This window comes from Orycteropus afer, unplaced genomic scaffold (genome assembly GCF_000298275.1).
Source record: "Orycteropus afer afer isolate SDZICR_OR568_19922 unplaced genomic scaffold, OryAfe1.0 scaffold00003, whole genome shotgun sequence".
Classification (NCBI taxonomy): Eukaryota; Metazoa; Chordata; class Mammalia; order Tubulidentata; family Orycteropodidae; genus Orycteropus; species Orycteropus afer.
The window spans coordinates 27,707,167-27,728,745 of NW_006921590.1; the positions used below are offsets into that span (position 1 = coordinate 27,707,167).

General features: G+C 37.4%; 1 protein-coding gene across 1 annotated transcript in view; it reads left to right on the plus strand.

Annotated features, from left to right (window-relative positions):
- The window catches only part of ACP3 (acid phosphatase 3), an 82,453-nt gene extending 63,776 nt beyond the window's left edge, over nucleotides 1-18,677 (plus strand). The window contains exons 10-11 of the mRNA XM_007937446.1: nucleotides 5,891-6,060; nucleotides 18,559-18,677. Coding sequence (XP_007935637.1) covers nucleotides 5,891-6,060; nucleotides 18,559-18,677 — 289 coding nt within the window. The remainder of the gene's footprint in view (nucleotides 1-5,890; nucleotides 6,061-18,558) is intronic.
- Nucleotides 18,678-21,579: the final 2,902 nt, after the last annotated feature.

The following is a 21,579-nucleotide window of genomic DNA, read 5'->3' on the forward strand; positions in this document are numbered from 1 at the left end:
TAGATAGATAGATAGATAGATATAGATATAGATATATAGATATAGATTTTTTTTTTTTTTTGCAAGAGTTTGAGAAAGTGTTAATTTTCCTTTTATACATTTGGTAGAATTCAACAGTGAGACCACCCAGGACTGGTGCTTTATATTTTGGAAAGTTATTAATAGTTGATCCAATTTCTTTAATAGGCAGAGGCCTATTCAGATTATCTACTTTTTCTTATGTGAGTTTCAAATTTGTGCATGTAGAGTTGTTCATATTGTTCCTTTATTATTCTTTTAATGTTCATGGGCTCAGTTATGATGGCCCACTTTCATTTTCTAATGTTAGTAATTGTGTCTTCTCTCTCTCTTTTTTTTCTCATTGGGCAGGCTATAGGTTTATCAATCTTATTGATCTTTTCGAAGAAACAGCTTTTGGTATTGTTGATTTTTTTTTTCTCTATTATTTTCCTGTTTTCAATTTCTTTGATTTATAATTTAATTTTTATTATTTTTCTTCTGCTGCTTCCTTCATATTAAATCTGCTCTTCTTTTTTGAGCATTCTAAAGTGGAAGAAACTTAGATTATTAATTTTAGGTCTTTCTTTTTTCTAATAAATACATTCAGTGCTATAAATTTCCCTTTAAGATGCTTTAATTGCATCCTGCAAATATTGATAAGTTGTATTTTCAAACTCATTTAGTATGAAACATTTTTAAAAAAATTTTTCTTGGGACTTCTTTAACCCATATGTGTGTTGTTTAATGTCCAAATATTTTGGGATTCTCTAGCTATCATTCTTTTATTGATTTCCAGTTTAATCCTGTTGTTGTCTGAAGTATATTTTGTATGATTTCTATTCTTTTAAATTTCTTAAGGTATGTTTTATGACCCAGGATGTAATCTATCTTGGTGAATGCTCCCTGTAAGCTTGAAAAGAATATATATTCAGCTGTTCTTGGATGATGTACAGGAAAACCTCATTTTATTATGCATCACTTTATTGCACTTCACAGATATTGCATTCTTTACAAATTGAAGGCTTGTGACAACTCTGTGTCGAGCAAGTCTGTCAGCACCATTTTTCCAACAGCATGTGCTCACTTCCTGTCTCTGTGTCACATTCTGGTAATTCTAACAATATTTCAAACTTTTTTGTAAAGCTATTGCACACTTAATAGACTACAGTATAGTGTAAATATAACTTTATATGCACTGAGAAACCAAAAAATTCGTGTGACTCAGTTTATTGGGCTACTCATTTTATCACGGTGGTCTGGAACCAAACTTACATCTTTGAAGTATACCTGTATTCTATAAATGTCAGTTAGATCCAGTTGACTAATTATGCTGTTTAGTTTAACTACAGTCTTCCTGGTTTTCTGCTGCCAGGCCTGTTAATGATTGACAGAGAAGTGTTTAAATCACCAGCTATAGTAGTGGGTTTGTGTATTTCTCTAAGCAATTCTGTCAATTTTTGTCTCACATATTTTAATGCTCTGTTAGGCACATTAAGGATTGTCTTCTTGGAGAATTGACCCCTTTCCCTAATGCCCCTTTTTATCCCCAAAAATTTTCTGTGCTCTGAAATCTGCTTTGTTTTAAATTAACATAGCTACAACAGATATTTTGTAATTAATGTTAGCATGGTATATCTTTCTCTATCCCTTCACTTAAGATCTGTCTTTATATTTAGGTGGGTTTCTTGTTAACAACATATAGTTCAGCTTTGATTTTTTATCCACTCTGATAGTCTCTCTCTTTTAATTGGTATATTTAGACCATTCACATTTAAAGTGATTATTAATATACTTTAATTAATGTCATATTTGTAATTGTTCTCTATTTGTTACCCTTGTTCTTTGTTTCTTCTTTTTTACTGTCTCTCTGACTTGAATTAAATATTTTATATGATTCCATTTTCTCTCTTGTCATAGTATATTGTTTAAAAATTGTTTTAGTGGTTGCCTAGAGTTTGCAATATATGTTTACAACTAATCTAAGTCATTTTCAAATACCACTGTACCCTTCACAGGCAGTGTAAAACCAAACTTCAAACTCACTGCCATTGACTTGGTTCCTACTCACAGTGACCCCCACTGGGTTTCCAAGGCTGTAAAATCTTTATAGAACTAACTGCCTCACCTTTCTTCCATGGAGTGGCTGATGCATTTGAACCACTGACCTTTTGGTTTGGAGCCAAATGCTTTAACCACTATACCACCAGAGCTCCTTCATAGGGAATATAAGTACCTTATAATAAAATATTCTCAATTCTTTCCTTCAGTTCCTTGTAGCATTGCTATCATAAATTTCACTTATACATAAACTATAATCAGCTAATAGTTTGTTGCCGTTGTTATTTTAAACAAACCATTATCTGTTAGATAAGTTAAGAAAAAGAAAATTGAATATTATATTTAGCCTTGACTTATTCTTTCTTGAATGTACTTCTTTCATGTAAATCTGAGTTTCTGACCTATATAATTTTATTTCTCTCTGAAGAACTTTTAACATTTTTTGAAAAGCAGGTCTAGTGGCAATAAATTCCTTCAATTTTTGTTTGTCAGCAAAAGTCTAATTCTCTTTCACTTTTGAAGGATAATTTTGCTAGGTACAGAATTAAAGGGTTTTTTTTTTTTTTTTTCCTTTCTTTCAACACTGCAAATTTCACTCACTCTCTTCTTGCTTGAATGGTTTCTAAAGAAAAATTCAATGTCATTCTTATCCTTTGTTCCTTTATATGTTGGATGTTTTTGTGTGGCTCCCTCCCTCCACCCCCGGCTTCTTTCAAGATTTTCTCTTTGTCTTTGATTTTCTAGGCTTGAATATGATATGCATAGGTATAGTTATTCTATTTGGTGTTCTCTGAGCTTCCTGGACCTATAGTTTATTTGTTAACAATTTTGGAAAATCCTCAGTCTTTACTACTTCAAATATTTCTTCTGTTCCTTTTTTTCTTTTTCTGGTCTTCTTATGCATATATTACACATTTTCTAATTATCCCATAATTCTTGTTATTTTGTTCTTATCTTTTCAGTCTTTTTTTCTCTTTGCTTTTCAGTTTGGAAAGTCTAAATTGACATATCTTCAAGCTCACTGGTTCCTTTCTCAGCCATGTCCAGTCTACTGATGAGCCCATCAAAGGCATTATTCATTTCTGTTACACCATTTTTTATTTCTAGCATTTCCTTTTGATTCTGTCTTAGAGTTTCCAACTCTATGCTTCCATTACCATCTGTTCATGCTTGTTGGCCCCCTTTCCATTATAGCTCTTGGTATATTAATCATACTTATTTTTAATTCCCCTCTCTGATAATCTAAAACCTCTACCAAATGCAAGTCTCATTCTGAGTTTTCCCTGTCTCTTTAGACTGTATTTTTGCCTTTCAATATGTCTTGTAATTTTTTTTGTTGAAAGCTAGAAATAACGTACTGGATAAAAGGAGCTGAATTTCTTTCTGTTGTCATCCCTGGTAAAACTCTGTTGATGTTTATTGGTATTATGGTCTGGGGGTAAAGGAAGCATTCTATAACCCTATGATTATGTCTCAATGTTTTAGCGAGCCTGTGCCCCTGTGTTGTGACCTTTATAAGTGCTTTTCTGCTTTTTCATTTCACCCTTTCCATAAAATAGGAAGGCTACAGGTGGCTGGAATTAGGTATTTCCTTTCCCCCATGTCTAAGGCTGGAGGATGCTGTACTGGAGTTGGTTGTTAACCTTCCTCTGCATTCGTTACTGTCTGAGAAAACTAATGTAGGGTAAGCCTTGGTAAAATATTTCCCTTTGAAGACAGGCTGTTGTTAAGGAGAACAGAGCACTATTTAAAAATGGTCACACCCTCCCCACTCATTGCTGGAAGCAGGAGGAGATTTTCCTCCAAGTTTCACAATGAGAACATGATAAAGTTTCTGTTGGTAAAACTTATGAAAGCGTGGACTCCTCCTAAAGCTAGGCCACCAGTTTTTGTTTCTCAAGCTAGTCCAGGCTCAGTCTCTAGCAATTAGTCTGTTGCCCTTTAAGTATCCCTACCCAGTGCTGGGTCCAGCAGCAGTGAACTCTACTCCTAGCAAGCAATGAGCGTCTCTCTCAGTTTTCAGGGAGGCAGTTTGCCCTATGACCTCAATCCTCTGCTGTATCTAGCATAGTTGATTTTCAGTTTTTTCTTGTTATGAGGACAAGAATGATCACTTCCAAGCTCTTTATATGCCAGATCAGAAAAGGGAAGTCCTTTGCATACATATTTATCATTTATCTTTATCAGTAAAGCCAGTTATGAGTCCCCTAAAACCACTTTCCTGATTATTAACTAATAGGATAATTTTGTCTGCTGTAACAAATGAGCTTCATCTTCTCAGAGGGTTAATTCAGTGGAAATTGACTTCTCACTCATGTTAACAGCCCAGTGCAGGTGTTCTTGGTCACATATTGTGATTCACACATGATAACTCAGGGACCTAGGGCTCCATCTTGTAGCCTACAATCTTTAAGAGTTCTGTACTCACCTGCTTGAAGCCTGTAGAAAAGAGGATGAAGAAAGCAACCACCTCAGCCCAGAAAAAGTACATACCTCTTCTGCTCACATTCTACTGGCTAAAATTTGTCACTTGATTCCACTTAGGTGCAAAGGATTCTGGAAAATGTAGTCACTCTCAGCTAGAACTCTATTTTATGGAAAGAGAATCCTGAATTTTAATAGACTATTAGACATCTTTAGGCGCTCTGGTGGCATAGTGCCTAAGGCGTTAGATTGCTAACCAGAAGGCTGGCAGTTCAAACCCACCAGCCACTCCTCGGAAGGAAGGTTGGGCAATCTACTTCCATAGTGATACCATTTCAGAAACCCAAAGAGGGGTTGCTATGAGTCGGATCCGACTCGACAGCAGTGTGTTTGGTGTTTGGTTTGGTATTAGACATCTTTAACGTATCTTGAGATACATTTTAAAATCTCTGAATGATGCTGTTATTAGAAATATTATCCTAAGCTACATGTATTCATCCATATACTATTAGAGATATATTTTAAAACATCTCAAAAGTGAGTATTTGTGGTCACTACTGTCTATAATGCCTTTTAAAAGTGATATTTGTAAGGGCTTGTTTGTAACAACATCCAACAGTTGCAATTGTGATGTTACTACTTGAAGAAAGGTCACTTAAATTTCTCTTCTTCCTTTTCAATTGGCAGTTAACTTCTATAAGCACCTCACACTAATTTTCCTGAGGTTGGTTTAAGCTAACAGACCATCCCTAAACAGTACTTTGGTTTTTGAAATAAAGTGTTGAGCGAGAACTCCTTAATAGAAGAAATTGTAAGACCTCAAATATATAGCTACTCCCTCTTTCTGAGGGATAATTTTGTGATAAAGGCATGTCATATATTCAAGCATACATATTATAAATTCTTCAATTCCATGTTTATAGCCTGGTTAAGGAGAGGGGAGATACATTCAGAGAAAGATTAAAAAGAAAAATTATAAGAGAAGGAGAGAAAAAGAAAGAGCGCATGAGAAACATGAAAGGGAGAGAACAGGAAGGGGAATCCAACAGCCCTCATCTCCCTTTCCTTTCCCCTCCCCTACTTCTTATTCAAAAGCTCATTAAAGTCACCTCTGGCTATCCCAACCATACTTAGCCTCTCTGATCCTTCTCTACTAAAACATCCTGGCCCCGCCTCCTATACCCCTGCTTATCTAACAAATCAGCCCCTCCCATTTCTACCCTGTGGATCTGGCCCATTTGCCACGATCTCCAATTCCCAGTCCTAAATTGGCTAAAATCTCCTTGTTCCCATAAATTCTTTTTACTAGTCCCTTAGTTAGCATGTTACAGTCCACAGGGAAAGAAATTACGAGACAGCTAAACAACACGGAAATCACAGAGCTCTCTCCTCTGCCTTCTACCACCAGGGAGTACTTCGTGGAGATGCACTATCGGAATGAGTCGCAGCATGAACCATATCCCCTCACACTGCCAGGCTGCACCCACAGTTGTCCTCTGACCAAGTTTGCTGAGCTGCTTGACCCTGTGATCTCCAAAGACTGGGCTGCGGAGTGTATGATCACAACTGACCACCAAGGTATTGAGGATGTGGCAGATTAGTGTATATGCAGAGCTCTGCAGAAAGGGCAGAACAACCTTTCTCATGATGGATGGTACTTTGAGAATATACCTTGGCTTTTACTTCCAGCTTTGAGGTGAATGAAGTTTGGGTGATGGCTTGTTTCAGGAATTCCCAATTTCATACAACTTCTACTTTGCTTCTTGGTCCTGCCTCCATTTGCCTTGACATGGTTTTTTCAGTATTAATATAAGGGTGCATCTGTGCCAAAACATAATCAGGGATAAAACCTGAGTTAAAGTTCATGGGGCAGTCTTGATCTCTGTAACTGGCCAAACACATGACTTGATCATAAAATTACCCCTCAGAAATAGGGGGTGGGTATATGTTTGAGTCCTTACAGTCCGTCATATTAAAGAGTGCTCTCCCTATATACCAAACTAAACTCATTGTCATCAAGTTGGTTTTGACTAATAGTGACCCCTCCTTGGGTTTCCAAGGTGATATCTCTACAGAAATAGATTGCCAAATCTTCCTCCCAAGGAGGGCTCATGGGTTTGAACTATCAGCCTTCTGGTTAGCAGTCAAATGCCTTAGGTGCTACACCACCAGTGCTCTCCCAGTATTTTATTTAAAAAAATAAATAAAAAGTACTGTTTGGAGAAGATTTATTAACTTAAACTAATCTCAGTAAAGTCAGTATGAGGTGCTTACAGAAATCACTTGTTATTTAAGAACTCCAAGAGGAGTTCTTTCAACAGGACTATATGAGGCTGTTCTTTAAGTATTTAAAGTGAAACAGATGTCACACTATAGTTATTTCTAGGCTAATAGGCAAAGGAATAACTCACCTAGTACTTCTCACCTTCTCGCTAGGAGAGGCAAAAATATGAGATACAGTGGAAGAATTTTGGGAAATCTTCTAGGCTGAAACCTTGGTAGTGTTCTGACATTTCTATTAAATATTTTGGGTGGCAGGGCTTTGCATTTTTTGACCCTGAAATACCCATGTTCCTTTTGAAGATACAAAAATCAAACAAAAGCTTTGATATATGTAATATATATAGCAGCTCTTGAAGTATATACCAAAAACCAAACCCACTGCCATCAAGTCAATTCAGACTCATAGTGACCCTGTAGGACAGAATACAACTGCCCCATAGAGTTTCCAAGGCTGTAAATCTTTTCAGAAGCAGACTGCCTCATCCTTCTCCCATAGAGCAGCTGGTGGGTTTGAACCACTGACCTTTTGGTTAGCAGCCCAATGGTTTAACCACAGCACCACCAGAGCTCTTTTTGGAATATATATGTCACAGCAAATAAGAAGCCTGATAAAAACAAGATGTTCTAGTGCAGCACGTCAGAGGTGAGAACACTGAATGAGTAGAACTTCCTTTGAAGCTCCTGTGGTAAGAAATCTTTCATCTAAAGTTGATTTAAGAAAGGAAATATAATGGCACATATCAAACTGGAGCAAAACTGGAAACAAGCATTTTCCAAATGCCTCCAAGATCAAAATTTATTAGAATGCTGAGAGTGATTACAAAATCTGGAGGACAAAAAGAATGTGTCAAACTTTGATTCTAGTGTCTTCAGAAAACCTAAGCAAACTCACAGGTCCTGCTGAAACTACTCATTGTACAAAAGCAAACATGTCCAAATTGACATTGATTACAGTCCTACACATTTGCTATGTGGCAGTTACAACACATCTGAAGAGCACCAGTTATCTTAGTTTCTTAGATCTGCTAGAACAGAATACCATATATGAGTGGCTTTAGTGAAAGAAATTTCTTACAGTCTTGGAAGCTCAAAGTCCAAATTTAGGACATGGGTTCTAAAGGTAGGCTCTCTCTCTGTTGGCTCTGGGGGAAGATCCTTTTCTCAGCTTCTATAGGCCTGGTGTTCTTTGGTCCCTTGGCGATTTGTATGTGGCGTCCATCTTCCCCCATTTGTACTTGTTGGTCTCTGTGTCTATGTTCCTCTTTATATCACTCAGAAGTGAGGTTTAGAATATACTACACTAATATTACCTCATTAACATAACAAAGAAAATCCTATTTTCAAATAGGATTATATCAACAGGTACCTGGGTCAGGACTCCAACACATATTTCAGGGAGACATAATTCAATCCATAATACCATGCTGCATTACGATTAAAGAGAAAGAGAGAGAATGCCTAAAGATGGTTCCTGCTGGATGCCAGAGTGTAAAATAAAGCCAGTTACTGGAAAACTGACGGAAGACTTTGATCACTTTGCTTATTTGTATTTTCTTCCCCAGGAAAATATTTGGTCTTGGAGCCATCACCTAATTAATTTTTCTTCTCTATGGTTATAACTTTCCTCCAGCAATGAGCCAAATGTAAAATAGTGAAGAAAGTCATTATTTGACATTCAAAAGCACTACTTTCATAATAAACTTTGAAAAGTGTTTCTAATTAGGATAAAATTCCTGCAGGAAAAAATTTTAGGGGCATTGTTTTTGTTTGTTGTGGGATTTTGTTTTACTGTAACAGAAGGGAAAATATTAATATAAGTAAAACTTTGGACTAGATTAAATGAACATTGTATGTTGAAAATGTATTTAATTTGGACTTTACTACTTCAGATAAAGGCTACGTTGATGGATGTCTCTACCTCACTGTTTAAGATGGGAACAGGAAGTTCACAATGTAGTGGGAAAGTATCCAAAAAAAACCAAACCAAACTCACTGCCATTGAGTGGATTCCAACTCACAGTGACCCTTCCTTAGGTTTCCAAGGTATCTCTACCAAAGTAGATTGCCCAGTCTTCCTTCTGAGGAGTGACCGGTGGGTTTGAACTGACAGCCTTCTGGTTAGCAGTCAAATACCTTAGGTATTACACCACCAGAGCTCCCATACAGATTCATAAAATGCAGAATAAACAAGTGTTATGATTACATGGGTTGCAATGGGAGCAAGAGTTACCCAGATTTGGAAGGAGGCAGTCACGGAGATCACGGAAGTTTTCCTACAGAAAACGACAAATGCATCATGTGAAATCAGTTTGCATGGAGGTTTCTAATGGTATGATACAAGACACCAGGGGGAAAAATAAAACTCATTGCCACTGAGTCAATTCCAACTCATAGCAACCCCTCCTTGGGATTCTGAGGTGGTATCTCTCTACAGAAGTAGATTGCCCAGTCTTCCTTCCCAGGAGTGATTGGTGTGTTTGAACTGCCAGCTTTCTGGTTAGCAGATACCAGAAAGGCACTTCTCAAATGTTCTAGTGGCTTAAAGCTAGTATGGATAGGGGAGTTACTTGGCAAAAGAGTCAGGGGTCCAAAGACATTCCCACAGGTATCACTCAGAGGTCCAATTATTTTATAGTATCTATGTATGCATATCTATAGCTATATCTGTATCACATAAAATTTGCCATTTTAACCATTTGGAAGTTTACAGTTCAGTGGCATTCACAACATTCACAATGTTGTACAACCATTATCACCATCTATTTCCAAAATTTTTCATCATCCCAATCAGAAACTCGGGGTCCACCAAGCAATATCACCTCATTTTCTCCTACCCCCATCCACTGGTGACCTGTAATCTATCTTCTGTGTCTATTAATTTACCTGTTGTGGATATTTTATGTATGTGGAATCACACAATATTTGTCCTCTTGTGTCTGTTTTATTTCACTTAGCATATTTTCAAGTTTCATCCATGTTACAGCATGTATTAGAATTTATTCCTTTTTATGGCTGAATAATATTTCATTGTATGTATATACCACATTTTGTTTATTCACGCATCTGCTAACGGGCATTTGGGTTGTTTCCACCTTTTAATTATTGTGAATAATGCAACATAATTATTGTGAAAAATGAGCATTGGTATACACGAGTCTGTTTCAGTTCCTATTTTCAATTCATTTGGGTACATGTATAAGAGTGAAGGATTTTTATCTGTTGTGTTCTCTTTTGTATCTGTCTGCAGCATCTGTACCTGACATGGATTGGAGCTCAATAAATATTTGTTCAATTAGTGTAGACATTAGTGACTTTTCCTCTCTGAACCTGCTGCTCTCTATCTTGATTAGCAGCCACACCCAGTAACCTAGGAGCCATTTCGATTCCGCCTTTTCCTTCATCCTCCATGTCCAATCTGTCATATCCTCTAAGTAACTCCACCTGTAGTGTGTAAATGTTTTTCCTCAAAAGACACAACATCAATAATACAATAGAGACAAGTATAATTAAGAAAAGAAAGAAAAAACTTAAGGGTTGGTGTGCTGGAACCAAATCATACAGGTCTCAAGAGTGAAATGTTGCATCTTTTCCCACCTGAATTCAGTAATCTCACTTTGACAGCTTGAAACTGGTCACAGTGGAAGTATTTTCACAGAAATAAGCAAATGCTATAAATCAAAGTCCTCTCTTTCTCTCTCCAACTCTCTCTCTCCCTCTGTTCCTCTTCCTGTCATGTGTTTATCAGCACACCACTAGTTTTAGTTTAAAGAAAGCTTGTTAAGAGTCTATAGCATGAGGTAGTCTATAGCATGAATTCACAAAGTGAATTCAATATTTAAACTTCTTTAAAGAAAAAGGACCAGGTTTGTTCTATATGGTCTCCAAGAGTAATGCTAGGATAGTAGGTAAAATTCTCAGAAAGACACATTATCATGTCTGTTTTATCTGAACTCTGTTTTTAGTGTAATTCATTTTTGAATTCATTCTTGTCATTCTCTTTCCCCCATTGTTTAGAGCCCCTGTTCAATGATATTCCTCCCAGCACTCCTCCTCCCTCAGAAATGAGGCTATTTGATTATAACATCTTCTTCTCATCCTTGTTGTAATTATCTTCACTTTCCCAGGATATATCTCATCATGTGTTCAAGATATGGGGAATTTGTTTAGTGTACATCAATCCCTTCTCACTTCCACTCCTGCCATCAACCTAGACAGTTCTGACAGCCATAATGATGGCCCATACCTGGCCTGCTCACTGTACCAATATCCAACCTAATCAACCACAAATTTTCTCTGTTGTGGTCTACTGAGTAGAGCTGAAGAAAACAAATATGTCCAAGCCTCTTGTCACCATTTCAAACTATGAGTGTTTACATTTCTATTCCAACCTCAGCTGAGTCTTTCAACACTGAGTGGTAAATGTATTCAGCCTTACTAGACCCTTTTGCTACTTTCTTCAAAAAGAACTTCTTATTTTTTCCCAAATATCCAATTCCATCTTGACTTATTTATTCTCAATAAATGGCCTGAGAATACTAGGACAATTATTGAAAACCCCTAATTCCATCTTTCACCAGCTAAAAATAGCTCAGTAGCTTTACCATGCCTTCACTGCTCTCCCTCAGGAAAGTATGTTCCTCCTTAAGTAGCCTGAGTCTTCTCTCTGTGCATATGACCCCATCCCTGCAGTCTCCTCAGGACCTATGCCAAAAAAATCTCTTAGAACATGATTCTTCTTATTCTTCTGCACTGGCTTCTTCCCTTCTACTATAAAAATGTTCAAATATATCACCAAAAAGCATCCTCAAGTGTCTACTCCCTCCCACTCTCTTCATTTCCAATTTTCTGGAACTAATAATTTACATACTGATGTTTATTTCCTAATTTCCCTCTCACTCCTTAAGTATTCTGTAAAACAATGTCCACCTTTCCCTCATCTCTTTTCTGAAAATTTTGAATGTTTTTAGTACCTAATTCAGTGGCTTCTTTTCCTTTTCTCTTACAGTGGGTATCAATATCTCCATTGTACTGAGAAGGAAACTCAGAATAACTTACCACAAGTGGTAGGATCAGAATTACAAGCTAACAGTGTGACCAACACCATATTGCTTTTACATCATATTTCCTTTCCATCCCACACTGTCTTGTGGACTATTCCCATAGGACAAATTCCAAAAATAAGATTAGTGGGTCAAAGTATATAAATATTTAATAAACAATAGATATTTATTGATTGCCTCTGATGCACTCAATATTTGCATATGTATCAGGCATTAAGTTCACTGAGGAAACAGCAGCAAAGAAAATTGTTGTCTGTGGCTTGTAAGCTTTGACAAAGGAGACAGGGGATAAAGAGTTAAACAAGCTCTATCAGTAAAGTATGGTGACTAATTTGATGGAGGATATGCAGGAAACTGAAAGAACATATAGCAGGAACAATTAGCCTAAGTCTAAGGAATCAGAGGAGGCTTCTCAGAGGAGGTGTTGTTTAAACTGAAACCTGAAGAAGACAAGGATGTGAACCACTTGAATGGAGATGAGAGAGGTTAATGTTATAGACAAAAGAGAGAGAATGTATGAAGGCCAAGAGGTTAAAAATAATATAGGCATTTTTGGAACTGGGAAAAGTGTGATATGGTGAGAGTGCAGAAAGCTGAGTCTGGAAAGGTAGGTGGCACATGCCTTCTAGGTCAAGTTGAAGAGTTATGATCATTGATAGGTTTTAGGCAGAGGAGAGGTGACACGACTGGTTTTTGTTTTAGCAAGATCTATTTAGCTTCATGGGGGAGAATGGACTGGAAGGGAACGGGACTGAGGGCAGGGAAAACAGTTGCAATAGTCCAAGAAGTGGTAGTTTCCTTGACTAGGGCAAGTGAAGGAGAAAAGTAGACTCATTCAAAGGGTGAAAAGAGGTTAGACAGGACTTGGAAATTAATAAAAAGAGAAAGAGACGTTTGACATACATTGCCAAAATGCTTTTTACAAAAACAGTATTGATTCACACTGAAGCTTTTGTGTCTTTCCATGTAGCCATGCAGTAGGACATCTTTTCAGTCATTATCTGCACTAGACCTTTTTGCAGTAAGATACAATAGATCACTCTCTCCATTCTCAAATTCCAGAACATTATTCTGTCAAACTCACCAAAACCGTGGCAGTTGAAAGAAAGCACATAATTAAAAAAACAAAAATAAATACCTATTCACAACACACTCATTCAGCTCTCTCCTGACTCTCCTCTCAGACCCCTCAGCCAATTTATCTCAAATTGGTACTGTCCACCACCACCTCCCCAAATGATAGTGTCTCCAGGGCTCTGCCTTTGGTTGCCTCATTCCACATTCAGAATGGGTGAGTATAACCAGATTTTTGTCTTCTATAATCCTCATGCACACATCTACATCTAGAATTCTAGACCTTATTTTTTCCCCAACTGCCTTCTAGTCACCTCTATCTGAATAATAACCTGTCTTGATTGTATGTTGGAAAAAAACTCATTATCTCCTTTTCTCTAAGTCAATTACATTGAATGTGCTCCCTAATCTCAATTCACACCCTAATCATCTTCTCAGTCACCCAAAATAAAATTCCTGGGGTTGCTTTGACCATAACTTCTCTTTCACCTGTATATTTAGTCACAAAAGCCTGTCAATTGTACATCTAGTCTCTTTAATTGCTTCATCTGCGTTCCCAGGGTCACAGCTCCAGTTCTAAGCTGTCAGCATCTTGTCAAAGGTATTTTAATAGCTACCTATGAGGTCTACACTGTTCCACAGGTCCATGTTCCACAGTTGTTTTTTTCTTTTTCTTTCTTTTATTAAAAAAAAAAAAAAGATTGGTCATGTTACGTTCATGTGTTAATAATTGCTCATGATCTCTGTTTCCTTTATGGCAAACCAAACCCCTGAAAACCTGGAACCCCAAGACCACATGAAGATTTGACAATTCAGTAAGGCTATATGACATCACAAAGACATTTAAAAGATTAATTGCAGGGTAAGGCTCCAGAATTCGGGTTCAACCTCTACATCTTCAAGTCCTATTTGTAGCAGTTGGCAGTCTTCTTTACTTCTCTTTCTAAGCCTCAATCTTATTTTCTTTGTGTTGTTGTTGTTGTTAAGTGCCATCGAGTTGTTTCTGACTCATATTTTCTTTAGGATGGAATAATAAGAAGTTGATTGGGAAATATAAAGTAAGATAAAGCTTTTAACCAGTTCTTGGACCAGAGGAAGTCTTCAGTAAATATTATTTGTTATCTTTATCATTAAAAATACATATTCTTGGACATTTTACAAATAACAATAATTAATAAAATATGATTTTTTTTCATTAAAACTCTGAGCCCCAACCCACCTGCCCACAGACTATGCTCCAGCCATGTACAACTGCTTATTATTTCCTACACATTGTCTTGTACAACTCCTTCTGTCTCATAGCAAACTACCACTCACCTTAAACCAAACTAAACTAAACCCATTGCCATCAAGTTGATTCCAAATCATAATGACACTATAGAACAGAGTAGAACTGCCCCATAGAGTTTCCAAGCCTGTGAATCTTTACAGAAGCAGACTGCCTCATCTTTCTCCCACAGAGCAGCTTTGTGGGTTCGAACTGCCAGCCTTTTGGTTAGCAGCCTAACACTTTAATCACAGCACCACCAGAGCTCCTTACTCACTTTAAATGCCCAGATAAAATCTTACTAATATTCTGAAGACATTCCAAACTCTTTCTTTTTCAAATAGAATAAACCAAAACTAAACCAATCTCACTGCTTTTGAGTCAATTCAACTCATAGCGACCCCTTCTCAGGTTTCCAAAGTGGTATGTCTATGAAAGTAGATTGCCCAACCTTCCTTCCGAGGAGTGGCTGGTAGGTTTGAACCACCAACCTTATGGTTAGCAGTCAAATACCTTAGGCACTACGCCACCAGAGCTCCATTCAAATAGAATACATTCTATAAATTGCAACTTTCTCCCTGTTCCAATGGCATATCTCTTAAACCTGTATTTTAGAGTTTATCACATTATTTCACAGTTGTCTGTCTGTCCCACTAGACACTGAGCTCCTTAAGAGCAGGGATCATGGAACCCCAGTACCCAGCACATAGCCTACCTGGCACATACTGTGTGCTCACTACATGTCTAGGGTGGAAGGAAGGAAGGAAGAAGGGAAGGAGAGAAAGCACAGTCTATGGTTTCACCATGACAACATAGCTAATAAAAACAAAAATAAAAAAGAGTTGATAATAAAATCCCAGATATAGAAAGTCAGTCATGAAATCTGATTTTCAAAAATCATTAATCTTTGTCTTCCTCATTTCCATTTATTCTTTCCTTTCTTCCTCAATTCTGTTTCATTCCCTCCAAGTTCACATTTACTCTCTATAGGTCTAAATACACCGTCCATCAGAATCTAACTTAATTAGTAGTCACCTTCTTATAATGCTGAGAGATTTCCTGCCATTATGAGAAAAACACTGAACTAAGACTTGCATCTAATGAATTCTAGGTCATTAATTCTCTCCACAAATATTTATTGAGCACCTGCTATATGCCAGGTATTGTTCTAAGGGCTTCACTATATTCATTATATGTATATCCTTTGCCTTCATGAAACTTACATTCCAGTAGAGTGAAAGTCAGAAGGAAGATGGGGCAATCTACTTCCATAATGATACTGCCTCAGAAACCCAAGGAGGGATCACTATGAGTCAGGTCCAACTAGAGGGCACATCACAACAACAACAACAGTAGAGTAAAAGAGGGACAGATAATAAACAATAAACATGATAAATAAATACGTGGTAAGGTAAGAATCACAAATGCCAACTTGAGAGAAGGTATATACATTACATTTTCAAATAGGAATGTCATAGTTGGCATCACTGAGATTTGAGCAAAGAAGGTGAGGGAGTTACCTAATCAAGGTGTTTTTTATAATGAAGGAACTGAGAGGGAATGTGTCTGGCATGTGTGAGGAACAACAAAAAGACCTATGTGGTCAGAGGAGAGTGAGTGAAGGGAAAAGTAGTAGGAAAAAAAATCTGAGAGGTTAATAGGGGCCACATGATACAGAGCCTCATAAGCTGTCATCACCAAATCTTTGACTTTTATTCTAAGTAAGATGAGCACCCATTGCACACTTTGTTTTAAGCACAGGATTGGCATGATTTGACTTGAAGTTTTTAGCTGTGGCTTTAAAAATGGATATAGGGAGAAAGGTTAGAAGCTGGAGGACAGGTCAAGAGGCCACTATAATGATCTTGGTGATCCAAAGTGAGGTGGTGTCAAAGGAGGGGAGCAGAAGTTCTGGATTTTTTTTTCTTTTTGGTAAACCCAATAGGAATTCCAGACAGATTAGGATGTGAGAGAAAGACAAGAATCAAAGAAGACTTTAAGAGTTTACCCTGAATGAATAGGAAAGGACGCAGGGAAAAGGTAACCACAGGGAGGAAGTAGTAAGAGAGCTGTTACATTATAGGGATCACAATCAATGCCATGAAACAAAACATGTATGAACATTTGGAAATGAATTTGCACTGTAAACTTTCACCCAAATTGCAATTTAAAAAAAGAGTTTATCTTGAATCATTAGAAGAAGGGAGTTTCCATCAATTGAGATGTAAGTCTATAGTTCGAGCATATTTTGGGGGATACATTGGGAGTTCCATTTTGGAATTGTTGAGATTGAAATGCCTATTAGATGTCCAAGGGGAGATGTTAAATAGACAGTGTTGTGGATTGAATTTTGTCCCCTCAAAATATGTGTTGTAAATCCTAACCCACAATCTGTGGTTATAACCCCATTAGGAAATGTTTTTTGTTATAGTAATGAAGCAATATTAGCATAGGATGTGTCTTAAGTCAATCTCTTTTGAGATATAAAACAGCAGATTAAACAAGCAAGCAAGCACAAATGGAGGGGAAAGATACATGCCAAGTGGTGGCCAAGGAACCAAGCGATAGAAGCTGGAAAGAAACAAGTGGACAGAGAGAGCACCCTAGAGCCGGTGCCCTGAATTCATGCTTTTAGCCTCTTAAACTGTGGGAAAATAAACTTCTGTTTGTTAAAGCTGCCCAGTTGTGGTATTTCTGTTATAGCAGAACTTGGTAACTAAGACAGATAGTTGGATATAAGAGCCTTGAATTTTGGGGAGATGTCAGGGCTGGAGATTTAAATTTGGAGTCATTAGTAAATAGGTTTTTAAAATCATGAGACTGATCAAATTCCATGTATTACCTCACTAAAATTACCTGTTTAACCTTAACCTAATTATCTAATCTCTCTGCTTCTCAATTTAGGCTAAATCAGTGATTTTTACACTGTATATTATATATTGCAATATATTTACAATATATTTACAATATTGTAAATATTGTATTTACATTGTATATTGCTAAAAGATACAATATCTTTTGGAATATAGGTTGTTAACTATGAGTCAGAATCTACTCAATGGCAGTGGGTTTGGTTTGATTTTTGGTATCCTTTGGAACACTAGTAGATGAGGTTGCTGGAATGAGAGGTATGTTTGTTCCCCCAATACCTAAGCCAACAAGTACTTATATTTCTACAATGAAAAGAGATATATTTAGAAATGATACAAACTGGATTTATGATCAGTGTTCCTTAGTGGAGTAGCATGTGGGAGAGAGGAGGAACTTTCCAGGTAAAATAATGAATTGTTGTTGTTGTTGGGTGCCATCAAGTCAGTTCTGACTCATGTGACACTATACAATGGAACAAAACACTGTCCACTCCTGTGCCACCCTCACAATCATTGCCGTGCGTGAGCCCATTGTCACAGCCACTGGGTCAATCCAGTTGAGGATCTTCCCTTTTTTGCTTATCCTCTATTTTACCAAGCACGATATCCTTCTCCAGGGCTTGGTCTCTTCTGAAAATATGACCAAAGTAGAGAAATGAAGTTTGCCCATTCTCACTTCTAAGAAGCATTCCTGCTGTACTTTGTCCGAGACAGTTTTGTTCATTCATTACAAAAGGATCCCATATATCTGCTTCATTACTGGTCAACTATTAAAGAGATGTGTGTAAGTGAAGGTACAGATTAGCAATATACACAGGTATGTAGAAAATGCTTGCCCCACTCAACATATGCTCAAGGTTTTCTCTCTGAAACATACTGACCTGAAAATCAAATTCAAACACTCTAAGATGATATGGCATTTCTTTTAGACTCGATTCATAATTGTAGTCTAGTTGAGTATTCAGAATTTCCTTTAGCCCTAAGACCATGAACAATTGCTAACATACCTTAACTGTATAAAAATGCATAAAGTTAATGCTACAAGAGATCCTTAGAAATATTCAGTCAATTACCCTCTCTTTACAGTGAAGTAACTAAGGCCTAAAAGTTCATGCTGAAACTTGAACCTAGGTTGCCTCCTCATTGCTAAAACAGTTCTATTTTCACCATAGTAAGCTGATTTCAGGAGATCCTTGGTGGTGCAAATGGTTACGTGCTTGACTACTAGTTGAAAAGTTATCTGTTCAAACCCATGCAGAGGTGCCTAGCAAGACAGGCCTGGTTATCTGCTTCTGAAAGGTGTGTCTTGAAAACCCTTTGGAGCAGTTGTAATCTGACACATACAGGGACACCAAGAGTCAGAATCAATAATAGTTGACTAACAACAACATTGCTGATTTTAAAGGTGCTTCAGAAATGCCACTTAAATGTGCAATTCAGGAAGAAATCAGCACTGATGTATGAACTTCATCTTTTCCTAATGCATTAATTTTACACTAATACTTTTCCTGTTTCCCCACAGTTCTAAAGGTTGTACTTGCCATTACCTTTTGCCTTGTGGCTGGTGTCCTAATGCTGCTGCTGTTTACCCTCATCCGCCATGGACCCTGCTGGAAGAGAGAATACTCTCGGGACTTCTGAACAGATGTGTGAATAAGGATAGACAAGACGGGCAGGCCTCTCATGACACATCATCTCTCTGTGATGCAACATTCAAAGGAAAGTCTTTCACCATGAGGAATCACCCAGTCCACTTCCTTCCTTTTGAGCCTCTTTAAGCAGAGACTGGACTCACAGCAACCCAGGGACAGCAGCTGAACTGACAGAGGCACACCCATGTTACTTAATATGTCTCCTCACTGGGCTAGAAAGAGGCTCTTCTCCAAGATATAGTTGTAGTCTTTGACACAGATGTCCGGAAAGAAATAAGAAGCCAAATTCCAATCAGCCTTTTTCCTGCAAAGAGTAAAGGGTTGCAAGATGAGACAGAAAAAAATTAAAGAAGACTGGTTAATGGGGAAACTTAGACTAGAAGTACTGTTACACAGAATGTTTTTTAGAAATAAGGCCCACTCAGAAGTCATAAATAAACTTTTTCTTTAGCTATTAAGTAGCTTTCATACACACACACACACACACACACACACATCAAAAGAAACCTCTACCCAGTATTTGATAACTAGCAGACTTCTGTATACTAACACACATACACATACATACACATCTATATTTAAAATACCTTATGAGTAGGTATTTTAGTATCTCAGAGAGACATTATCTCAGAAACTGTAACATCAACCACTTTAGCTATGGCTCTGGTCATTTAAGCTTAAACATTGATTTTGTAATCTAAAAGTGAAAACTATGGACTAGATTTAAAAAAACCTTTTCTAGTTGTCATGTTCTGTAAACAAATATATAAAAATTTTATGCTACAAATTGATCATTCCCCAAGCAAGCACATTCATGGATAGTACCATGGTAGGAAGTTTGAAATTTACTCTATTTTATTCTGCTCTGAACCCCAGATCATCCAGTTGGTGAGAGCTTCAATCTCATCCATTGGTAGGATTCTCTACCTCCCCAGGTTCTGGGGAGGATCCCAGTTTGTACCTGATAGAAGCAGTCAGAATAGAATCCTCTAGGCTTGTGTCCACACTGGTCTCCAGTAAGCTCACTGTCCATGCCTACATAGTCTTCTGAAGGTAGGCAGGTCTGCCACATCTGTACCATAGCTCCCAAGGACACAGTCTTAGAGTTCACCAGCCTGGCACTGTATCTAGCAGTCTTCTACCTGGAATGATGTTTACAAGCAGAGGTGGGATCTTTGCCCTTCATGGAAGCCCTCCAGAGTCCCACCTCATCTCTTAGTCTCAGGAAACTTCCTCTCCCCTCACATCTTGCAGCTTTCACCTCTTAAACTCAAATCATCTACCTCTCTCATTGTACCTCTTTCTATATAATTCTCTTCATTGAGCTAAGGTTATTGCAAAAAACAAAAACAAACAAACAAACAAAAAAAAAAAACCCTGAGAGGTTGTCTTCTCTTGCATGGCAACTTCTGCTTCCTGCTGCAACACAAGAGCCCTCTAGGCAACAAGATGAGGCTATATTTTTGGCTTGAGAAAGGAAAACCTTAGACAGAAGCAAGAACAAAGGACGGATGACTATTTCAATAAAGTAGCCAGCCTTATCTGTGATTAGTCTCCCCCATCTTATGCTAATGAGGATTAGACTCTAAAATGGAAAGGTAGAACCACAATTCATGGAGTTTCTCACTCATTCAACATTGACAGAAACCCTCCTATTTGCTAATCACTGGCCTAGATACAAAATTGTTCATCTGCATTGTGGCTATTAAGGTGTTTGACTCCAACAACAACTTTATACTATGTTTTAATACTGCCAGTGTTCAAGAAGAATTCTACTTTGTAATGTTCTTTAAGGACTCTTCTTTCAATCATCTCTTTTGACTATTGTAAAGAAAGTTCTCACTCTCAACTTAGCTGTTTCTTTTACATCATCCTCAGGGCTAGTCTGTTGGGAAATACTGTAATTGGTTTTCAAACTTCATGGCAGAATGAAAAATCTCAATTTGCAAATTATCTCTGGTGATGCATCAGAGAACACAAATATGCAGTAATGTTTATCAGGGAGTAAGTTAACCATCCAGCTTCAACAAGAGACGATGCAAAGTCTCTACTGATCAAAGAGACTTTTTCAGATGTTCAGAGACGATCAGTCCAATTACCATAATCATAAATATTTTCTGAAAGACAGTCACTAGGGCTAGTTCTGAAGTGTAGTCACTGCATTTGAACCACCACAGAGGCCTTTGAATAGTATCATAATAAAAGCAATACATAATTATTACCACAAATCATGTTTAAGATGTTTCCTGAAGTATATATATATATATGCAATATACATTTGAGAAAGTACTAAGAGTTGTAGGTAGAACATCCCTATCTTAAAACAATGGCATTGTTTTAAGAGAGTATTACAAGGATACAATTATAAAAAGAATAATTTGTTGCTTTTGGGGCATTAGAAGAGTGAAAGCTTTAGAAACAAGCATTTTACCAGAAGTTATTTAGCCAACAAACCTGTTTTATGTGAGAACTGACATTTTTTCCCCCTCAAATTCCGTAAAGACCACTATTCTTCTGATTATCTGTTCTCTTTCTATCTTGTTCTAATGTTGTTAGTATTGATTTTTTTTTTCTTTGTAGCCAGGGGAATTTCCTGGTAAGTAAAAGGCAAAATTTTACTGCATTCTCTTTCAGAACTCTTTATAAATGCCATCTGAGCAATAAATGCATGTGTGCTACTTTAGAACCAAAACCAAAAGACAAACTCAATGTCATCGAGTTGATTCTGACTCATAGTGACCCCTCTTTGGGTTTCTGAGGTGGTATCACTATGGCAGTAGATTGCCCAATCTTCCTTCCTAGGAGTGGCTGGTGGGTTTGAACCACCAGCCTTCTGGTTAGCAGTCAAATGCCTTAGGCACTATGCCACCAGAGGGCTGTCTAATAGAAAT